Source organism: Cajanus cajan, chromosome 8, assembly GCF_000230855.2.
Source record: "Cajanus cajan strain Asha chromosome 8, NIPB_CcT2T_4, whole genome shotgun sequence".
Taxonomy (NCBI): Eukaryota; Viridiplantae; Streptophyta; class Magnoliopsida; order Fabales; family Fabaceae; genus Cajanus; species Cajanus cajan.
Window position 1 is genome coordinate 57,528,142 of NC_138524.1, and position 20,324 is coordinate 57,548,465.

At 35.0% G+C, this 20,324-nt stretch overlaps 1 protein-coding gene across 1 annotated transcript; it reads left to right on the forward strand.

The window, feature by feature from the left end:
• Positions 1–1,213: 1,213 nt before the first annotated feature.
• On the forward strand, positions 1,214–17,599 carry LOC109817445 (SCY1-like protein 2 A). Its single transcript, XM_020382684.3, has 14 exons — positions 1,214–1,963; positions 2,049–2,153; positions 2,438–2,545; positions 3,132–3,314; positions 3,808–3,934; positions 5,429–5,490; positions 5,605–5,691; positions 6,034–6,120; positions 12,909–13,022; positions 13,124–13,252; positions 13,776–13,838; positions 15,764–15,925; positions 16,062–16,180; positions 16,303–17,599. The coding sequence occupies exons 1-14, from the start codon at positions 1,472–1,474 to the stop codon at positions 17,243–17,245; spliced, it is 2,781 nt and encodes a 926-aa protein (XP_020238273.2). The 5' UTR covers positions 1,214–1,471; the 3' UTR covers positions 17,246–17,599.
• The last annotated feature ends 2,725 nt before the right edge of the window (positions 17,600–20,324 follow it).

Genomic DNA, 20,324 nt, shown 5'->3' on the forward strand with positions numbered 1-20,324 from the left:
CCCACATTGAAACCAATTAATTAATTTAGGACTAAATTGAAACCAATTAATTAATTTGGGACCAAATTGAGACCAAAAATTAATGAGGAACTAAATTGAAACAAAAAAAGATTATGAGGGACCAAAATAGGATTTTAACCTCATTTTTAAAAAAAAATTACCTTTTCACTAATGAATAATTTATATTATTAATAGATCAATAAATATATCTATCAACACATAAAAGGAAATTAACTATTAATATATCATATAATATATCATAAAAGTAAATTTTTCTTTCTTATAATCAAGATTTTTAAAAAAAGTATCTCTATGTTTATTATATAAAAGATTGTTGGAGTACTTTTTTAAACTTATTTCAGAACTGATTTTTATTTCATAAATATTAATAATCCTTATATAGTTTTAACAATTTAATCCCTTTATAAATAAATTATACTTATAAAATCTTTTCAAATATTCACAACTAAGACATGTAAATGTTATCATACGACACATGGGTGAATATGTTAGTGAACATAAATGCGCGAGAGTGAAATATTTAAAAACAAACAATTTTTCTAATTTATATATCTAGAGTGATTCTTTTGTGACAATTGATAATTAAAAAAAATTGAATTTGTTAAGAAAAATGATAGATCCTCCGAAAAGGATTTTGAAAATCATTCCAAAAAAATAAAATATTAATTTAAATTATAAAATATTAAATTAAATAGTTATTTTATAATAAATTTATTATAAAATAATAATATTTTAATCTTTTAGAACGTATTCTGACATTTTTTTTAAGATGAAGCACTGCTCATTTGTTAATTACTATCTCGTGTCATATATTATGTATATATCATTAAAGCACACATTTATAAAAGGTTTTTTTAACTAAGATAACAAACTTTTAAGAATAAATTCGAATTCCGTTTTTTTAGATTAAAAGTTTTTTTTTACCCGAAAGTGTTAATGATTTTTTATTTTTATTTTAGTATTTTTTTAATTTTTAGTTATTTTTTTTATAAAATATTACTAGAATTACTTGGATAATTTTATTTTATAAGAGATATAATATTAATTACAATAACATATTGATAAACAAAATAGTAATAATAATAGAATATAACATATTGATAAACAAATAATAATAATAATAGTAATAGTAATAAATAATGAAAGCTTTGTCTTGCGGAAGAAATATTGAAAGGGGGACAAATTTGACTAAAAACAAACGAGGAAGCAAGATGAGGGGCAAAGAAGATGACTTATAAGACAGGAGAAAGAGAAAAAGAATAAGAGAGAAAAAGAGAAGAGAGAGGCGGAGAAGTGGAATTTGCCTTGCCGCGATCCATCTTCAAAGTCTCAATTCAATTCAAGGGCGCTGTGCCGTGAGCCCGTGACGTTGATCGATTCAAGTGTATAACTATAATAATAATAATTATTATTATTATACATAAAATAGGTGCAGAGCAGGAAGGAGAAAATGTCGCTGAATATGAAAACCCTAACCCAAGCATTGGCGAAGACCGCGGCGGTGATCGAGAAGACAGTGCAGACGACGGTGCAGGAGGTGACGGGCCCGAGGGCACTTCAGGAATACGAGCTGCTCCAACAGATCGGGTCCGCCGGGCCCGGGCTCGCCTGGAGGCTGTACTCGGGCAGGGCCCGTGATCCCTCGCGGCAGCACCAATACCCCGTCGTGTGCGTGTGGGTGCTGGACAAGCGCACTCTTTCCGAGGCCCGAATGCGCGCGGGCCTCACCAAGGCCGCCGAGGATTCCTTCTTAGATTTGATTCGCACCGACGCCGCCAAGCTCGTGCGCCTCAGGCATCCCGGTGTCGTTCACGTTGTCCAGGCCCTCGACGAGAGCAAGCACGCGATGGCAATGGTCACCGAACCCTTGTTCGCTTCCGCCGCTAATACTCTTGGCATTGTTGACAATATTCCTCATCTTCCCAAAGATCTCAGGGGAATGGTACCCTATTTCAATCCCATTCCCTCTTTTCTTGCGTGATCTACTAGTTCCACTGGATGAAAATGCCTATGCTTATGCTTTGCAGGAAATGGGTCTGTTGGAGGTGAAGCATGGCTTACTTCAGATAGCAGAATCCCTCGACTTTCTCCACAACCATGCTCATCTTATTCATCGAGCTATATCACCTGAGGTCATAATCTCTTGCATTACTTCCACTCAAGGTTTTAAATATCTTTTGCATCTAACTACAAATAGTATGTAGCAATTAATTACTTTTGATTTTTTTTTTTATGATCTTAAATATATTTTTTGCTCTTTGAAATGTTGGCCAAGTGTTATTTTCCACCGATCACAGTTGATGCGGATTACTTTTTGGGTTCACAGTTAACATGTTGCACTAATTTTTTTCTGTTCCACCTGACCACCACTGAAATTTAGGATTGACTTATTAAATACAAATATTATACTTTGCAGAACATTCTTATTACCCTGAGTGGAGCCTGGAAACTTGCTGGATTTGGTTTTGCAATTTCTAGTCAGACCCCTGGTGACTCATCTAATCTGCAACCCTTCCATTATTCTGTGAGTGGAACAGTTGATAAGATTAGGAATTACTGCATTATCTCTGTTCACTTCACGTCTTCGATGTGTTAAATACTATAATATTTCCATTAATTTACTGTTGTATATTGATGCCTATTTTTCTTTTCTTTAATATATTTGCTCACTGTATGTGTGTGTGTATATATTTATATTTATATCTGTCAGATCAATTCAGTGCTATATCACCAATCATATAACCTTGTATGATGCAGGTATATATAATACGTTTCTTGATCAGGATCTCAATATTTTCTTTCTTTAGTTATTCTTAGGCACAAATTTATGCTTCCAGTAACCTTAGAAATCTTTGCATTTTGTAATCATACCTGGGTTATTATTCTTCTTGGTACATGATTATGTATGGTTTTGAATTGTGACATGATTTTTCTTGATTATGTTTGTAATATCTGTGTCTAAACTATGATTTATAAGAAGACCAAATAAAGTTATCATTTCTAAATGACAAAGTATACTATTTAATATCTGTATCTTATTCTTATTCTCAGGAGCATATTAAGTTTTCCTTAAATGACCTGTATCTTATTTCACTACAACTACTGTACAGGAATATGATGTTGAGGACTCTGTCTTGCCACTTCAGCCATCACTTAATTACACTGCTCCTGAGTTGGTGAGGAGCACTGCATCTTCAGCTGGGTGCTCATCTGATATTTTCAGTTTTGGATGCCTTGCCTACCATTTAATTGCCCGGAAGCCTTTGTTTGACTGCCACAACAATGTGAAAATGGTATATACAAATGTTTTTTTTTTTTAACCTTTTTCAGTGACTGGTAGTGGTATCTGAAACAAATGAGCTTGATATCTGGAAAAGAAATCTAAGCCAGCAAAATTTGGCCCAGTTTAAATGTGGTGTTTCCATGTAGAGTTGAGTTCCCCCCAAGCTTCTGTTACTTGGCGACATATCACTAGTAATTTGTATTTTAAGTGTGTCAATTTCAATATGTAATCATTGTGATGGTTGCATGTGTCTTGTCTGTAAAAGAGAGAATATATTTTTGTTTATGATTGAATAAATTTCACTAGATGCCACCAGCATAGTTGTATGCAAGTTACCTTGAAAAAAAAAAATTGCTCTCTCTTTCATTTATTAAAAATGCTTTTTTATGTATTTAAATAGTAAGAAGGAAAATGGTTAGTTTCATTACTTGACAACAACAATGAAGGCTTTATTATTTTATTCTTAGAAGGTAATAAGAAATTTTGGTTTTGTACCTCTGCAGTACATGAATACCTTGACTTACTTATCCAGTGACGCATTCTCATCTATCCCACCAGAGCTAGTTCCTGACTTGCAAAGAATGCTTTCATCAAGTGAAACTTCTAGGCCAACAGCAATGGATTTTACAGGTAAAGATAGCTTGGAGAACCAATACATTTTCTCCATTTCCTAAATGAAAAATAAAAACAGACATGTCATCAAATCAGTTAAATAGTTTTCTTGCATAGTTTCTTGTAAATTAAATTTTAATAGGTGTTCATTGATTATAATTTCGTCTGATGAGGAAGGTCTTTATCTAGTCATGTGGCATCAAGTGAATGGTTCTACATTTCTCAATAGATGACTCTTAAGTTGGCTACCTCGATTGGCAATTCATAGCAGGTGTTTGAATTTAGGATAGTGATGGATTCTTCAACTAGTAGACCAATGGGATTTTTGGCAGCATGGTAAGAAGTAAGAACACTCGAAAGGCAACCAATTAGAAAATTAATTGCAAGAAAGAAGACGTTTGTGTTTCAGGTGGGTGAAAAGTACTATCCTTAACACATGCTAGAGTGAGAAATTTTAATTAATGTTGATAGAGGAATGGCAAGAGGAAGGACAGTGTGATGGGTTGCTGCAAGATCATGGGTAAAGGACAATTTTTTTCTTCTTTTCCCTGAAATTCACCTTAAGGACAAGATGAAAACATTTTAGGGGAATGATATTAGATACCCAACCCAAATGTCAGCAGTTAGTTATAATAGACTTTATAAGTTGGCAGCTATTAACAGTTAGTTAAAATGGTGGACAATGTGTATAAAGAAAGGGAGGGGAATAATAAGGAGCAGATTTCAGACTTGGGATAGGAATTTGGGGAGGGAACCAGGTCTCTCAAATATCAGGGAAAGAGACAGAGTTCCATTATATGATTCTTGGACTCTGGTTCTGTAGTTTGACAGTATCCTTTCCTGCTAACTGCTATAGAATTTTTAGGCTGATCATTCTGTACCGTTATTAGGGATTATAATTATGGTATCAATAATTCAGAATATTGTTGAGATCCTCCTTTCTTGCTTTTTTCTCCTTTCAACCTACACTATACTCTTATTAGTTATTATGTATTCAGAAATTAGGTAAACATAACTTGATTAATGGAAAATGGCTGCAAATCTCCTTAAATAACATTCAAGATCTTTTGATGAACTGCAGACTCACCTAACAACTGCAGCTGCAGTATTTTTGTCAAAAATGAAAAGGATCATGACAATTGATGAGATAAAAACTCCTGTTTATAAACTTATTAAGAACTTTTAATTTTTCAAGTTCCAAGGGTGACTCTCAAAATGGCATCGTTGTTTAAGTTTGACTATGTAAAACTAACATGACAAATCATTAACCCATTTGGGGTGTTGGTGTGGTAGAAGATTTGACTAGTATTGCATGTGGAATTCTTCAGGATTAAGTAACTCAAACTGTTACCATCGAACATTGTAATTGATAATGTCTCATCTGGTTGATGGGGGCTTCATATGGTCTACTGAACATAATATTACTAAGTAGTTCCATTGCTGTATTTCTTGGCTTTATCACCATTGTTATCATCATAATTTTAACTGGATATATGCTTCTCATTTTTGCAGGCTCACCATTTTTTCGGCAAGACACTAGGTTGCGTGCTCTACGCTTTCTCGACCACATGCTTGTAAGATTTTTTAGTTTATCTTGTTAGCATCAAAAAATGGATAACAGCAAATTGCAGAGTTGAAGTTCTTGATGATCTTTGTGTTTTTTTTTTTAAATTATTTTTTAACTTCAGGCAAGAGATAACATGCAGAAATCAGAGTTCTTAAAAGCATTGTCAGATATGTGGAAGGATTTTGATTCCCGTGTATTGCGATACAAGGTATTCTCTATATGCTGTTTGGCTATGAAATTTATGTGTTTTCACTTCTACTAGTCAATTTTTTGTCAGGTCTCTCTCACATCATACATAATATGAATACTCTTGCTAGCATTTATAATTTAGTATACTCTTGCCCTGTAAATTACTTAGTCTTGTGCCCTATATGGTCTCTCAATCTTGAATGGATTTTGAACTTATGATGCATGTGTTAAACTGATTTATGATGTTTTTCCCAAATGTGTTTAAATGTTATTGCTTCTTTACACTGAATTCTCTTGAATTTGAAGTTATTTTTTCCACTATTGTCATGAATGTAATTTGGACAAACAAAATTTCATACAGGTCCTTCCACCACTTTGTGCTGAACTTAGGAATGTGGTGATTCAGCCGATGATTTTACCGATGGTTCTAACCATTGCAGAGTCTCAGGTATTAATGTCTCTTTTATTTCCATACTTCCATAGAATACCTAAATTAGTGCTGGTGTTGACAGCATTGTAATTTAAATGAATCTTGCACCAAGAAATATTCTTTTGTAGGGTGAATGTTTCTCAAAATCCACCATTATATTGAAAGTTACATCATCATGCTCATTAAATTTTATAGTACTAAATTTTTTTGCCTACTCTATCAATATATCTTAAAATTAGTGCATGATTAAACCAAATGAAATATTAACCCTTCGATTACAAACTCTTTAAATGGTCCATTTCCTTGAAATTGATTGCCTTAAGGTTCAGCATGTTAATCTCAGTTGTGTTGGTTGCTTTAAGTGCCATAGTGTAGTGGAGCAGCTCTTGGCTTCTCCCGAATGCTTTTATTACTATTGTCACACTCCACTGTTGTGGCTTGGTCATATGACCAACAGAAGCTCCAATGAGAAAATGGATTAAGGCTGGTTTGGAAGAGCTTATGTACAACTTTGATAGAAATCCCAGAAAGGATTCTAGCATAGTCATATTACTATTATTCAATAAGAGAAAGGAGCTAACAGAGCTCTAACAGCAAGTGAAAAACAACCAGAACCTATGGCTCCTATCCAGAGATAGCTGAATGCCCCCTGTATTTCTCTACTGACTTATTAACAGCATGATTCTAACAGAATTCCCCCCCCCCCCCCCCCCCCAAATATGCACTAACTGAAAGCCAACTCAGCATTAATTCTCTCTCTCTCTCTCTCTCTCCCCTGGACTCACTTCCTTCTAGAATATATATGTTAGGAACCAAGAATTGGGAAAAATAAAGAAAAGAAAGATTTTATTGAACAGGATCAGAAGATCACAAAATAGGAGAGAAATATCTTCTCCAAGGGTTTCCCCTTCACAAAGGATTTCTCCTTTTAGTTGAAGCTCAATTTACAAATGAAAATATGTGAATCTCCGCCCTATTCCAAGTAACCTCCTATTTATAGATATATGATGGGCCTAACCCATGATATCCTTCTTAATAATAACCACCACTCTAATTCCCCTTATTCTATATTCTAACAATATACCCTCCATGTGATGGGCCTCTTTGGGTTCTGGTCCAGCATCTGATCCAATCCTTGCTCATCCCCAGAATTGGGCCCTAGATTTATATCAAACTTATAGTTATCTTTTGACATAAATACTTGTGTACGTGTTTGGGAGTACTGATGTATGGAAATAACTTGTGATATGTCCATAAACTGTTTTCAGCTTATTTCAATAACTTCTGCCGGATAACTTATAAAAACAGTTTAACCTTATTTTTCCGTTGATAATGAAACAACTCAATGCATAAGTACTTTATAATAAGTACTTTTTCCATAAGACCTTAATTGAGCTCTTTATCCAAACGGCCCCAAATTGTAGATAGGTAGGTTAAAAGAGGTAGATAAACACTGAAGAAAACTTTGGGAGAAGCTATTAATAATGAAATTGCTCTGATTTTTTTTATTTGATGCATATAGATAAACCTACTTTGTGGGTTGAGATTTGACTGTTTCTCTCTCTTTCCTGTTCTGCAAAGCTTTTATTTTTATAAAAAGCCTTTCATTCCTGTCCTATAGGTTGTGTCTCCATGCTTTATTTGGATGCACTTGAATATTAGGGTTTGAGAAAAATAGTGTGTGTTACACACTTCTTTCCTTTTTCATTATTTATATAACATTGAGTACATAAAGTATGTAAAACCCTAGGAGTCTAAGACACACATCAGACATATATCAAAAGAAGAAATAACAGAATACAAAGGCTACTCTAATAAGCTATTCTAACACTCCCCCTCAAGCTGGAGCATATAGATTGTATGCATCAAGCTTGGAACATAAAAACTGAATGCGAGGCCCCCTCAATGACTTAGTCATAACATCTGCAAGTTGTTCATTGGATGTGACAAATTCAGTGACAATTTCCTTAGACAACAACTTTTCTCTAACAAAATGACAGTCAACTTCTATATGTTTGGTTCTCTCATGAAATACTGGATTGGAAGCAATGTGGAGCGCAGCCTGATTATCACAATACAATTTCATTGGATGGCCTTCACAAAAATTTAACTCTTGAAGAAGTTGCTTAATCCACATAAGCTCACAAGTAATTAAGGCCATAACACAATATTCAGACTCAGCACTAGATCGGGCAACAACATTTTGCTTTTTACTCTTCCAAGATATGAGATTTCCACCTAGGAATACACAGTAACCAGTAGTGGAACGTCGGTCTATGGGACATCCTGCCCAATCAGCATCACAGTATCCAGAAATCCTACTGTCTCCTTTATCCTCATACAGTAATCCTTGTCCTGGAGCCTTTTTGATATATCTAAGAATACGCAAAACAGCATTCCAATGATCGATATGAGGAGCCTGCATAAACTGACTAACAATCCCCACTGCAAAAGAGAGATCAGGTCTTGTAATTGTAAGGTAAATGAGTTTTCCAACCAATCTCCTATACCTTTCTGGATCTGCAAACGGTTCACCTTGATTAGTCATTAGTTTTTGGTTAGGATCCATAGGACTATCAATGGGTCTGCAATCAGTCATGCCTGTTTCCTCTAAAATGTCCAAAGCATACTTCCTTTGAGAGATCACAATGCCTTCCTTTGATTGGGCAACCTCGATACCAAGAAAATATTTTAGAGGTCCCAAATCTTTGGTCTGAAAATGGTTAAACAAATGTTTCTTCAATTGAGAGATTGTAGATACATCGTTTCCTGTAATCACTATGTCATCGACATAAACAATCAAATAAACACATCTCCCAGGTGAAGTATGACAGTAGAAAACTGAGTGGTCTGCTTCACTTCTTTTAAGCCCAAAGTCTTGTACAACATGACTAAATTTTCCAAACCAAGCTCGAGGAGATTGTTTGAGGCCATAAAGAGATCTTCGCAATTTACAAACTAAACCAGACTCCCCCTGAGCAACAAATCCAGGAGGTTGCTCCATGTAAATTTCCTCCTCCAACTCACCATGAAGGAAGGCATTTTCAATGTCTAATTGGTGGAGAGGCCAATGACGAATAGCTGCCATAGCCAGAAAGAGACGAACAGTAGGAAGCTTGGCCACAGGAGAGAAAGTGTCACTATAGTCGAGGCCGTAAACCTGAGTATATCCCTTTGCCACCAATCGGGCTTTGAGCCGATCAACTGTACCATCAGGGCCAACCTTAATAGCATAGACCCATCTGCATCCAACTGGTTGTTTCCCAGGAGGAAGTGGAACTAGCTCCCATGTACCACTATGCTCAAGAGCTTGCATTTCATCAATCATGGCTTGTCTCCATCCAGGATGACCAAGAGCCTCATGAACATTTTTAGGAATGGTAAGAGGAGATATAGAAGAGACAAAGGAGAAATACAAGGGGGATAAGCGATGATAACTCAGAAAATTATAAATAGGATGAGGGTTTCGAGTAGACCGAATACCTTTTCGAAGAGCAATGGGCCATCCTGAGTTATCCTCACTAGGATCCGTAGCAGGGACATCTGATGGTGAAGGACATGAAACAGGTGACTCTTCAGGTAATGTTGGATCAATTTGTCGTGCTCGACGTTGATATGTGACAAGAGGAGGTGGAGTAGCTTGAATAGGAGTAGTTTCGGGAATAATAGACTGAGTAACCTCTTGGTTATGAAGTGAAACTTGAGGTGGAATGGGAACATGAGAACAAACTGGTAGCACCTGTTGTACTGAAAGAGAATCATGAGTGGTGCGTGAGAAAAATGGAGTTTGTTCAAAGAAGGTGACATCTGCAGACATGTAGTATTTTCTGGTCTCTGGAGAGTAACACTTATACCCTTTCTGAAGACGGGAATAGCCTAAGAAAACACACTTAATGGCTCTAGCAGATAGTTTATCCAAACCAGGAGAGACATTATGGACAAAACAAGTACACCCAAAGACCCGAGGTGAGACATGAAACAAGGGTTCTTTAGGATAGATAATGGAGTAAGGGATTTTATTTTCAAGGGAAGAAGAAGGCATTCTGTTTATTTAAAAACAAGAAGTGAGGATTGCTTCACCCCAATGATGTACCGGAACATTTGCATTGAGCATTAGGGTGCGTGCAGTCTCCACAAGGTGCCTATTTTTCCTTTCTGCTATTCCATTTTGCTGGGGTGTATGTGGACATGTAGACTGATGTAAGATACCCTGTGAGGATAGGAAAGAAGACAATTCAGAAGAGAAATATTCTTTAGCATTGTCACTTCTAAAGATTTTAATTGTTCTCCCAAATTGGTTTTTGATCTCATTGAAGAAAGACATGAAAATAGACAACAGTTCAGAACGATCTTTCATTAGATATACCCAAGTACATCGAGAAAATTCATCAATAAATGTTATGAAATATCTGAAACCAAAAGATGTTACACGACTTGGACCCCAAATATCAGAATGAATGGTAGTGAAAATTGAGTTACATCTTTTATCGGTTCGCTTGGGAAAAGATGATCTAACATGTTTGCCTAATTGACATGATTCACAACCTAACTCTTCTAAATTTTTAAGATTAGGAACCAAAAGTTTCAGCTTGGATAGACTTGGGTGACCCAAACGGTCATGCAGGAGCTTGGGTGACAAAGCAGCAACACAAGACACAAGAGGTTGTGTTTCAAAATAATAGAGACCACTAGATTCATGTCCTTCACCAATCTTCCGACCCGTACCACGTTTCTGAATAACAAAAGATTCAGCATTAAAGGTTACCGAACAATTTAAAGACTTGGTTAACTAACTTAAAGAGATTAAGTTGAAAGAACAATTAGGGACAAATAACACAGAGTTTAAATTTAATGAGGGAGATAGAGAGACTTGACCAATTCCTTTGGGAGCAATTTTGGATCCATCTGCTAAGGTAATTAGTTGAGGGGATTTAAGTGGAGACATGGTAGAAAACATAGACCTATTACCAGTCATGTGATCAGAGGCTCCTGAAGCAATGATCCATGGACTTTGATTTGCAGTTGAATGAGAAATACAAGCTGTAGAAACAGTAGTGGTAGAGAAAGATTGAGCTTGATTCATAGATTTCCATTGAAGAAATTTCTGATAGTCATCTTTAGGGACCATTCTATCAGTTTTTCTCAATTTCTTAGACTTGGACAGATTTGGAAAACCATGAAGAGAATAACAATTCTCTTGGATATGACCTATCCTCTTGCAGTATGAGCATTGAGGACGAACGTTTCTCCCTTGACTAGAAACCATTGCAGAAGCTTCAACCTGACCTGGAGATGCCATACGAAGAAGAAGGAACAACTGGAGAAGATGAACAGTAACCGCAACTCAAAGAGAAGATGAACAGTGACCAAGACCCAAACGACCAATTGGAACACTAAACTGAGGTCTGAAACAGACCCAGAAGGCTCAGGCGAGCACAACGGTGGCGGCGTGGCGGACTTCTGGCGACCAGGAGGCGGCGCGTGAGACACACGCGCTTGACAGACAGACACTTGGGGCGGCGCGTGGGAGCGCGTAGAGGCTTGGATGAGCTCGAAACCAACAGGGTTGGGTTGCGCTCAACGAGGCGCACAAAACCCTAAGTTCGCCGAAGAATTTGGTCGTCGGAGGCGGCGGCGGACGGTGGCCGGCGGCGACGGACGCCGGTGAACATCGGCGGCGGACAGCGGCGGCGGACGAACGACAGAGCGGGATCGAACCCGCTCTGATACCAACTTGAATATTAGGGTTTGAGAAAAATAGTGTGTGTGTTACACACTTCTTTCCTTTTTCATTATTTATATAACATTGAGTACATAAAGTATGTAAAACCCTAGGAGTCTAAGACACACATCAGACATATATCAAAAGAAATAACATAATACAAAGGCTACTCTAATAAGCTATTCTAACAGATGCCAACATTATGTTCTTTGCCTTATCTTGATCTATGAAGCCCAAATACATAGTATGATGTGACACGGATATGGATATGACAATTTGTTTTTTGAAATATAGGATACGATAATAAAATTTAAAGAAACTCTATATAGATGTAAAATATTGGTAAAGAAAGACATTAATTCTTTCTCATTAATCCATAACTATCACGATCACAATTCACAAAGGAGATATTTGTGATCATAATAAAAAAAAAATACAGTTTTTGCCCATATCATAACTATTTTTAAGTTAACTATTTCAATAAAAGCATTTTTGGTAGACAATGTCTCCTATAATGATAAACTATATCTCCGCCAGTGTCCCACAACCTTGCTCCTCTGGTTTTATACCCTTCATGTTTCGTAAATAAAAGTCCAAGGTTGAAATGCACACAAACCAAATCTTTTACCCCTTTGGGCCCATTTTGTTTTTCTTCAAAGAATGAGTAAAGGAGAATGTACTCCAATTCCTTTCACAACGTGGAAAAAAAAATGCTAGAAAAGAAGGTTAAAAAATAAATAAGAAAATATTGGATACATTTTGCATATGCATCTGGAAGTATCTAAGGAGTATCGATATCCAACACGGATACGACACATGCTTTTCCATTTTTTGGAGTATTCAGGTTTCATAGATCTTGATCTATAGTTTAGCAAATGAACAATTTGGTCTGTTTCATTGAAACAAGATAATATTTAGTCATATCAGTTGATCTCTTATTAGTTTATGATAAGTGAGTGTAGCGTATCTTAGTAAACCAGATTTACATAAGGGCACAATGGATTGATGGAAGTTTTTTTTATTATTTTTTTTTGATGAAAAATAAATTCATTAACATGAAGCAAACGAAATAATTATTTTTCAGGACAAGAATGATTTTGAGCAATCAACACTTCCAGCCCTTGTTCCTGTCTTGAGTACTGCTGCTGGTGAGACACTGTTACTACTTGTGAAGCATGCTGAGCTTATAATAAACAAGGTAGTTAAGTGTTCCTATCAGTTTAGTTCGATGATTGAAAAATCTGTGTATCTAGTGACTATGTTTATTCCAACTTATTATGCAATTTTTTATTCTCTTAGACCAGTCAAGAGCATTTAGTTTCACATGTTCTTCCAATGATTGTGCGGGCCTATGATGATAATGATGCTCGTATGCAAGAAGAGGTCCTGAAAAAATCTGTATCTCTTGCCAAACAACTAGATGCCCAGGTGAGTGCTATTTTCTAATTATTGAGAGTAGGCTTGAGTTGAGTTCTTTTAAAACTATCACATGTTTTCCATTGCATGTTGGTACTTTGTGAACTGGGATCACACACTCATTAAGTTTTATTGTTTCAACTTTCATGTTGTTGGGGACTGTTGAAACTTTACGGTTTGGGCAAGGAAAAGGAGAAATGGAGAATAGAGGCTAACAATGTATTATAAGATTGATAATAAGTTGAAATACAATAACTTAATGCACCTAATTTGCTACTCTTTAGGTGAGTTAGATCAAATGCTAGTACTACTTGTACAAGCCCAGGCCAAAACCTAATACTAATAAAATGAATAATCCTACTATCTTAATTGTCACTTCATTTCCCCACCTTGAGGTTTATATTATCATACAGCCTTAATGTTATTCGAACCATAATCAGATAATCCTGGGCACTTTTTGAAACTTAAATTCGAATGTTTGGTGTTAAAGTAGGAATATCTATTATGTTTCTTATTATTTTATTCTTCCTTTCAGCTGGTGAAACAAGTGGTTTTGCCCCGTGTTCATGGATTGGCACTTAAAACAACAGTTGCGGCGGTATGTTAATATTTTGTTTGAACTTTTACATTTATTTGCAATGCCTCAAGTTGACATCATATATGTGGTGTCTTTTTAGCAGCCAAACCTAATTTAGTCGGAATAATTAGATCCTTCTTTGACTATGGAAGTTATTTAATTCAATGGTAGTTATTAACAGGTTCCAAAGTTTCATACCATATTTTTTTATATTCCACATGCTTCCTCCATTTAACATATGAACATTTCATTATCAGTACAGTTGTTGTTATTATCATCTTATTTCAAATTTCATTCTTCATACCCTTGCTGAGTTAGTGGCAGGGGTTCTACTTCTTTGAAACCTTTGCTACTCTGTTTTTTGAAGCTCTACTGTGATCTTGTGCACTGAATGGGTTTTGGGATGTGACAGGTGACTGATTTATTGTGCCTCTGCTTCTGTGAATGATTTCTGAGTGTGCTATTCTTGGTTGTATAATGTGACTATGGCCTTCCTCTGTTTTAGTGTTGTTGCATTCTAGTTTGTGAATAATGCTTTTGTGCTATAGTCTGTTTCTGTGTATTCAAAGTTTAAGCTACGCTGGTCTGTGTGGGATGCTTTTGTTTCCTTACAAGGCTTGTCTTTGGTAGGTTAGGGCCCTTTGTTTTGTTACAAAGGCTTGTACATAGCCTTAAAAACTCATGTCTAATATGCATTCTGATTTAGAAGATACTTAAATGCCAGATGTGATTATAAACCAATGTTTATAAACACGGTTATGGTGCCACCATGGCAGTATGGTGTGGTGTTTTGGAGCCTCTCCGTCATTTGCCATTTGTCATTTTGCAATTTATGGCATTGTCCACCATTTTCAATATGGCATCTGTGGCATGTGTCTCAGTTCTGGCAGAAATTGCAGAAGTCATCGAAGAAAAAAGAGAAGGGTTCGTGTTGTATGAGCTGACCTGAATGAGGCCCACAATATTTAAAAACCATAAGATAAAAGAAAAAGAAGAGGTTGGGCCATGTAATCTGACCCAACCCCAGGCCCAAAATGTGCGTAAAATCCCGAGTCTTGTATTCTTGATAGTTGATATTAAACGTTACAACCAGCACCTGAGGTTTCTTCCACTGACCACCCAGCAACAACCATCACTGGTGATGTTGACGATGTCCATCTCTGGCAGCGACTACCATCTCCAACAAACTTGACTTCTCTACTCATTCTCTGCATCTATTCATTTTTCTGCTTTTAATCTGTTTGTTTTCCTTTGCTTCACTCATTCTATTATTTTATTATATTCTGTTTTTTAGTTACAATTATTTATATTTTTGTTCATTAAAAATATTATTTTGTTTGAAAGCCTATGATTATTTTTTATTCATTTTTAATACCTTTGATTGTGTTTGTTAATTCTTTTTAAATTCAGATATTTTTTTATTATGTTTTCAATCTCTCTTATTTAATTGTTATTTTAATTTTTTAATTATCATTTTTAATCACCAAAGTCTTTAAAGAATGTTATGATGGTCTACTTTTGAGACTTGTGATATTTTCTTGAAATTTAGTCTATGATTTTTCTGTTATTTATTTATTTTTGTTTTGTTAATTTATTTTTAGTTTTTATGTATATAAATTTCTTTTTTGTCGGCCATGGCATCCACCATAGACTGCCACGACATCTGCCAGATGTATATAGAGGATTTTTGCTTATCGTCATTAGCCGCCTTCTGTTATTGATAACCTTGTTGTAAACTTTTATGGTTTACTTGTGTTATTTTGTAGGTGTGTATTAGTGTATATTCTTGAATGATTGATTTTATAGAATAGATTAGATTTTACCTTTCATGTTATAATCACATTTTTCTTTCTACCTCGCCAATTTTAGGTAGGATTTGAGTTTCACAATGTTTTTCTTCCGTTGTTGCAAAACTGTTGTCTACATTTTTCTCTTTGGTTTGACAGGTTAGAGTCAATGCATTGCTGTGCCTAGGAGACATGGTTAACCGGCTTGATAAACTTGCTGTCTTGGACATCTTGCAAACTATTCAACGCTGTACTGCCGTTGACCGTTCCCCTCCAACCCTTATGTGTACCCTAGGGGTTGCAAATTCTATTTTCAAGCAGGTGATATTTCTAATGATGAGCCTGACATGAATCACAGTTTTTAATATTAATAACTTCTATGATCAAGGATATTTGAAGTTGTTGCTAAATATTATTTGGAGCCATACCTAAGTCTGGTTTGATTTCTCTTGTTCAGTATGGAGTAGAATTTGTAGCTGAACATGTTCTGCCATTGCTGATGCCCCTCCTGACTGCTCAACAATTGAATGTTCAACAGTTTGCCAAATATATGCTCTTTGTCAAGGATATGCTCCAGTAATTTTTTTAAAAAAATTTTATCCCCTCTGTTTTTGTCAATTGCTCTGTCTGCCTCTCCGTCCTTAATCTCTGACAAACTTCTCTTCAATTTTTTTTTGAACTTTGTATGTTTTGTACAGCAAAATAGAAGAGAAGCGAGGAGTGGTAGTGACTGATTCTGGAATGCCAGAGGTAAAAGTATCTCCCATGGTTAATGCCAATGGCCTTCAATCTGAAGCCCTGCGAACAAGCAGCAGCACTGTACCTGCTTCAGCAAAAAGCAGCTCCTCCTGGGATGAAGATTGGGGTCCCAAAACCAAGGGCACTGCCTCTTCTGTCCAGAATGCTATTGATACAACCGGTCAATCTATGGCAGGCAGCCCTTTGGGTCAAGTAAAGCATTTGTCCTTATCTTCTTTATCTGCTCAGCAGACAACCAAGTCATGTCCCTCAGTAGATGTAGAATGGCCACCTCGTGCTTCTTCTGGTGTTACCCCACAATTTGGTGAAAATGAAAGGCAGACAATAGCCTCAGGAACTTCATCCACATCCTTTCTCGAACATGATGATCCTTTTGCTGATTGGCCTCCGCGTCCCAATGGCTCAGTATCAGGTGGATCTGGAATATCCAGCAATGGTAATTTAGGAATGCCACTAAACAAAGTTGGGTTTAATTCAATGCCAAGCACTTCAAGCAATATGGGTGCCCAAACTAGTAACAGTTGGCCTGTTAATTCCCAAAGTTCTGCCGATTCCATTAGTTTGAACTCAAGGAATGCTAGTTCAACCATGGGTAGCCTGAATAGTGGCCTTGGACCTCAGAATTCTCTTGACTTCCTAAAACAAAGCCATGCTTTTCCAGTATCGAATGCTTCATATAATAATGTTCAGTCAACAGCAACAGATATTGGATCAATATTTTCTTCCAACAAGAATGAACAGATTGCGCCTAAACTTGCACCACCCCCTTCCACCACAGTGGGCAGAGGACGAGGGAGAGGGAGGGGAGCTAGTTCAACCACTCGGTCCTCTCATACCAAGTCACACGGTGAGCAGCCACCCCTTTTGGATTTGTTGGGGTAGCTTGCTTCTATTGTTGTTCATGTATTAGCTTGATGAGTTACTGCTGAGCTTGTAGATTTTATTCAACATCCTTTGTTGAGTGCTTGGAGACATTTATTGTGAAAGGGAGATTTCAGAAAATCTTGCCAGGCAACATGTTTTAAGGGTCGGCTACTCTATGTAAAGGTTTTGTTGTACGTTGCTTAGTCTATAGTGATTTTTGAAAAATTTGGATTAATATTTTTTTTATTTTTTTGTCTTATATGTCATATACTTCATTCTTAGGGCATCAGGCAAATTGTATTCAGAAAAGTCCTGATTACTGTGACTGGGTTGAAAATAATAAAGGCGGTGATGAAGTTTCTTCTGTAACAAGGAGTTGAATTCCGTTATGTATGATTTGTCCGTTAGCATAATGAGTTGTTTGTGGGTTAAGAAAGACGGCTTGGGTGAAGAAATGATATCTACTTCTTAGCTTTCAACTATTAGAACTGAAATGCTCAAGAGGCAGATGTTTTGTTTTCGTTGAGGTTTAGCTTTTGGTTGTAACTCTCGAGTACTTCTATGGTGACATTTTCTTTTTTCTAAACGCTTGGTAGAAGCACTTGGAAGTAAAATAGGCTAAGTTCAATTTTTAAAATGCGATAATATCAATAACATTTCTTTAAGTATTTAAAAGTAGTGAGGTTTTTAACATTGATTACATTGAAAAGACAAAAAAAATGTAATAAATGTTTATTTTCAATAAAACTTACCGATTTTAGATGCTTATAATCAGTTAAAGGAATAATGTTGTCATTTTTCTTTTACATACTATTTTTAATTGAATTCACATGGTCATTCCATGTTCTACTAGAAGGACGAGTGCTGCGTCTATTTTATTTATTTATTTATTTATTTAAATTTCTTTTGATTGGATCAGCTCTTAAGAGGATAAAACAGTATCTTTAGTCGCGATTCTATATTTATAACAGAAATTGAATTTTAGTCTTCAGTTAAAGTGCATAAATGATTATTCTAATTAACAACTTTTGTGAAAGACATTAGATTTTTATGTTATTTCAAAAGGTTTAAGCATTGGTTTAATATACCTTTAAATGTTTATATATCAATATGGTTTATTACGGTTTCAATTTCAACATCCAAGATTCCAATTCCAAGTAGCTCTAGTGCATGAACCATTGCAAATCGTTTGATTTCTTCCTCCCTGCACCTCGTGGATTTTTGCTTTACATTTTAATTAATTATTTTCAGAGATTAATTTCTAATTCAAAATTAAAGCTTATCCAAAAATATGGGTTTTTAAGTGATTATTTTTAATTTCTTATTATATCTAAAAAAAATGAATTAGCATCAATAACTACTTTAATTTATATTATTTGTTTTTAAATTAATGTTAACTAATTTTAGCATGTCCAATACACATTTTAAATGTTTATTATATATAACTAAGATTTAAAATAAATTATGTATACAAATATATTATGTTTGAATATATAAATTGCATTTAACATTTAAATAAATAGATATTTTTAAGTATATAAATTATACTTTAAATTTATGATAAATAATTTATATTCTAACAAAAGATTATTTTTATTTATTGATAATTTATTTTTTAGATATTAAAATTTAATTCATAAATAACTATAATAAATAAAAATTAAATTAAATATGAAGTTAAAAAAGTTCATAAAATTTTTCTCGGGAAAAAAAATCCCTAAAAATATTTTTGCGTATGATAATTGTTCATGTTTTATATATATGAATTGATATCAACTCTAATTTTTGGAATAAAAAAATGTCAACTTTAATTAACATTAATATATGTTTAAATATATTCTAATATCCAAAAAAAAATGCATTACAATTCTTGAGACTCATACCTTCTACCTCCTTTTCAAAATTCTATGTATCCAAATTATTGTTATTTTTGCATACTCATTTTACCTTGGCCGTTATTAGGGTAAGGTGAGTAGGAGACATTGTAAAAGAAGAAACATGTTTATCTTTCTTTATTCCTATTAGGTTGAATTTTTTTAAAGCTCATTTGTCCTAATACAAATCTAACTCTATCAAAGGCCTAGTAAATTATGAATAAAAACGGGTAAATTGTAACAACTTGTAAGGTCACTATACAAGTATATCTAACACAAAATATTGTAAGATCAAAAAGGATGTTTGTAGAATCAAACAAAAATCTTAAATCTCTCAAGTAGCTCAGGAGACTATTTCAAACGAAGCAAATGTCATATTTCATCTGAAAGATGAAGTGTACTAGACGAAGTGCATCATCTGGATTAATGCCACATTTATTTCTCGTTAGAATAACATAATAGTCTTTAAGGAGCAATAACTCTATTCCTTAACAAATCAAATGAAAAAGGTTCTTCAATAATAACATAAACTCTTCAAAAGAAAATGTCAAATCATTGCATCAGGAAAGAAAAGGCAAAATCCCAGATATTACGAAAAAGTGTTGAAACTGCACCAGCCCCAACTGCTCCATGCTGACACTATTCTACTACACTCAAAATAGAAGGAAATGATGATAAGTAACTGCTTAGATCAGATAAGAGATACACACTTCATTGATAAGCATTTAATGCTCACATTTAATATATCAATGGCAATCTCTAGGATCAACAATGAAGACAGACGAAACAACTTGTAAAGAAATTTGAACGTTTAAATTCAACATTGTTGTAACGGTTATCTTCTCGAAAGCTACTATATAAGGATCAAGCCTTTAGAGAAGAGCAGACATAAAAAATACAAAGAAGAAACACTATAAATAAAAGAGAGAAGTGTTGTAAATAAAGAAAAAATCATCACTGAGAAGTATATTGAACCACAAAGCTAAAGTACTACAAAGAAGCTCTTCATTGAAAAACCTTGTACATAGCTCTTTGTAGTCTATTTGTGTTGTATTTTCATAGCATTATGTCTAGAAGAAACGAAGCTATCATTGCAACTTTTTTCAAATCTATTTGTAAGGGTTGAGCCAATAAAGACTTGTGTAAAAGAATACTTAGTGTTAAGCTTGAAGAGGCTTGTGTAAAAGAATACATAGTCTTGAGCCTGGGGAGGCTTGTTGAAA

Excerpts from the sequence above, each read along its gene's own strand:
- LOC109817445 (XM_020382684.3), top strand. The coding sequence starts at position 1,472 with ATGTCGCTGAATATGAAAACCCTAACCCAAGCATTGGCGAAGACCGCG. Across the intron at positions 2,546-3,131 it reads TGCAACCCTTCCATTATTCT|GAATATGATGTTGAGGACTC; the intron begins GTGAGTGGAACA and ends ACTACTGTACAG. Across the intron at positions 5,491-5,604 it reads GCTTTCTCGACCACATGCTT|GCAAGAGATAACATGCAGAA; the intron begins GTAAGATTTTTT and ends TTTTAACTTCAG.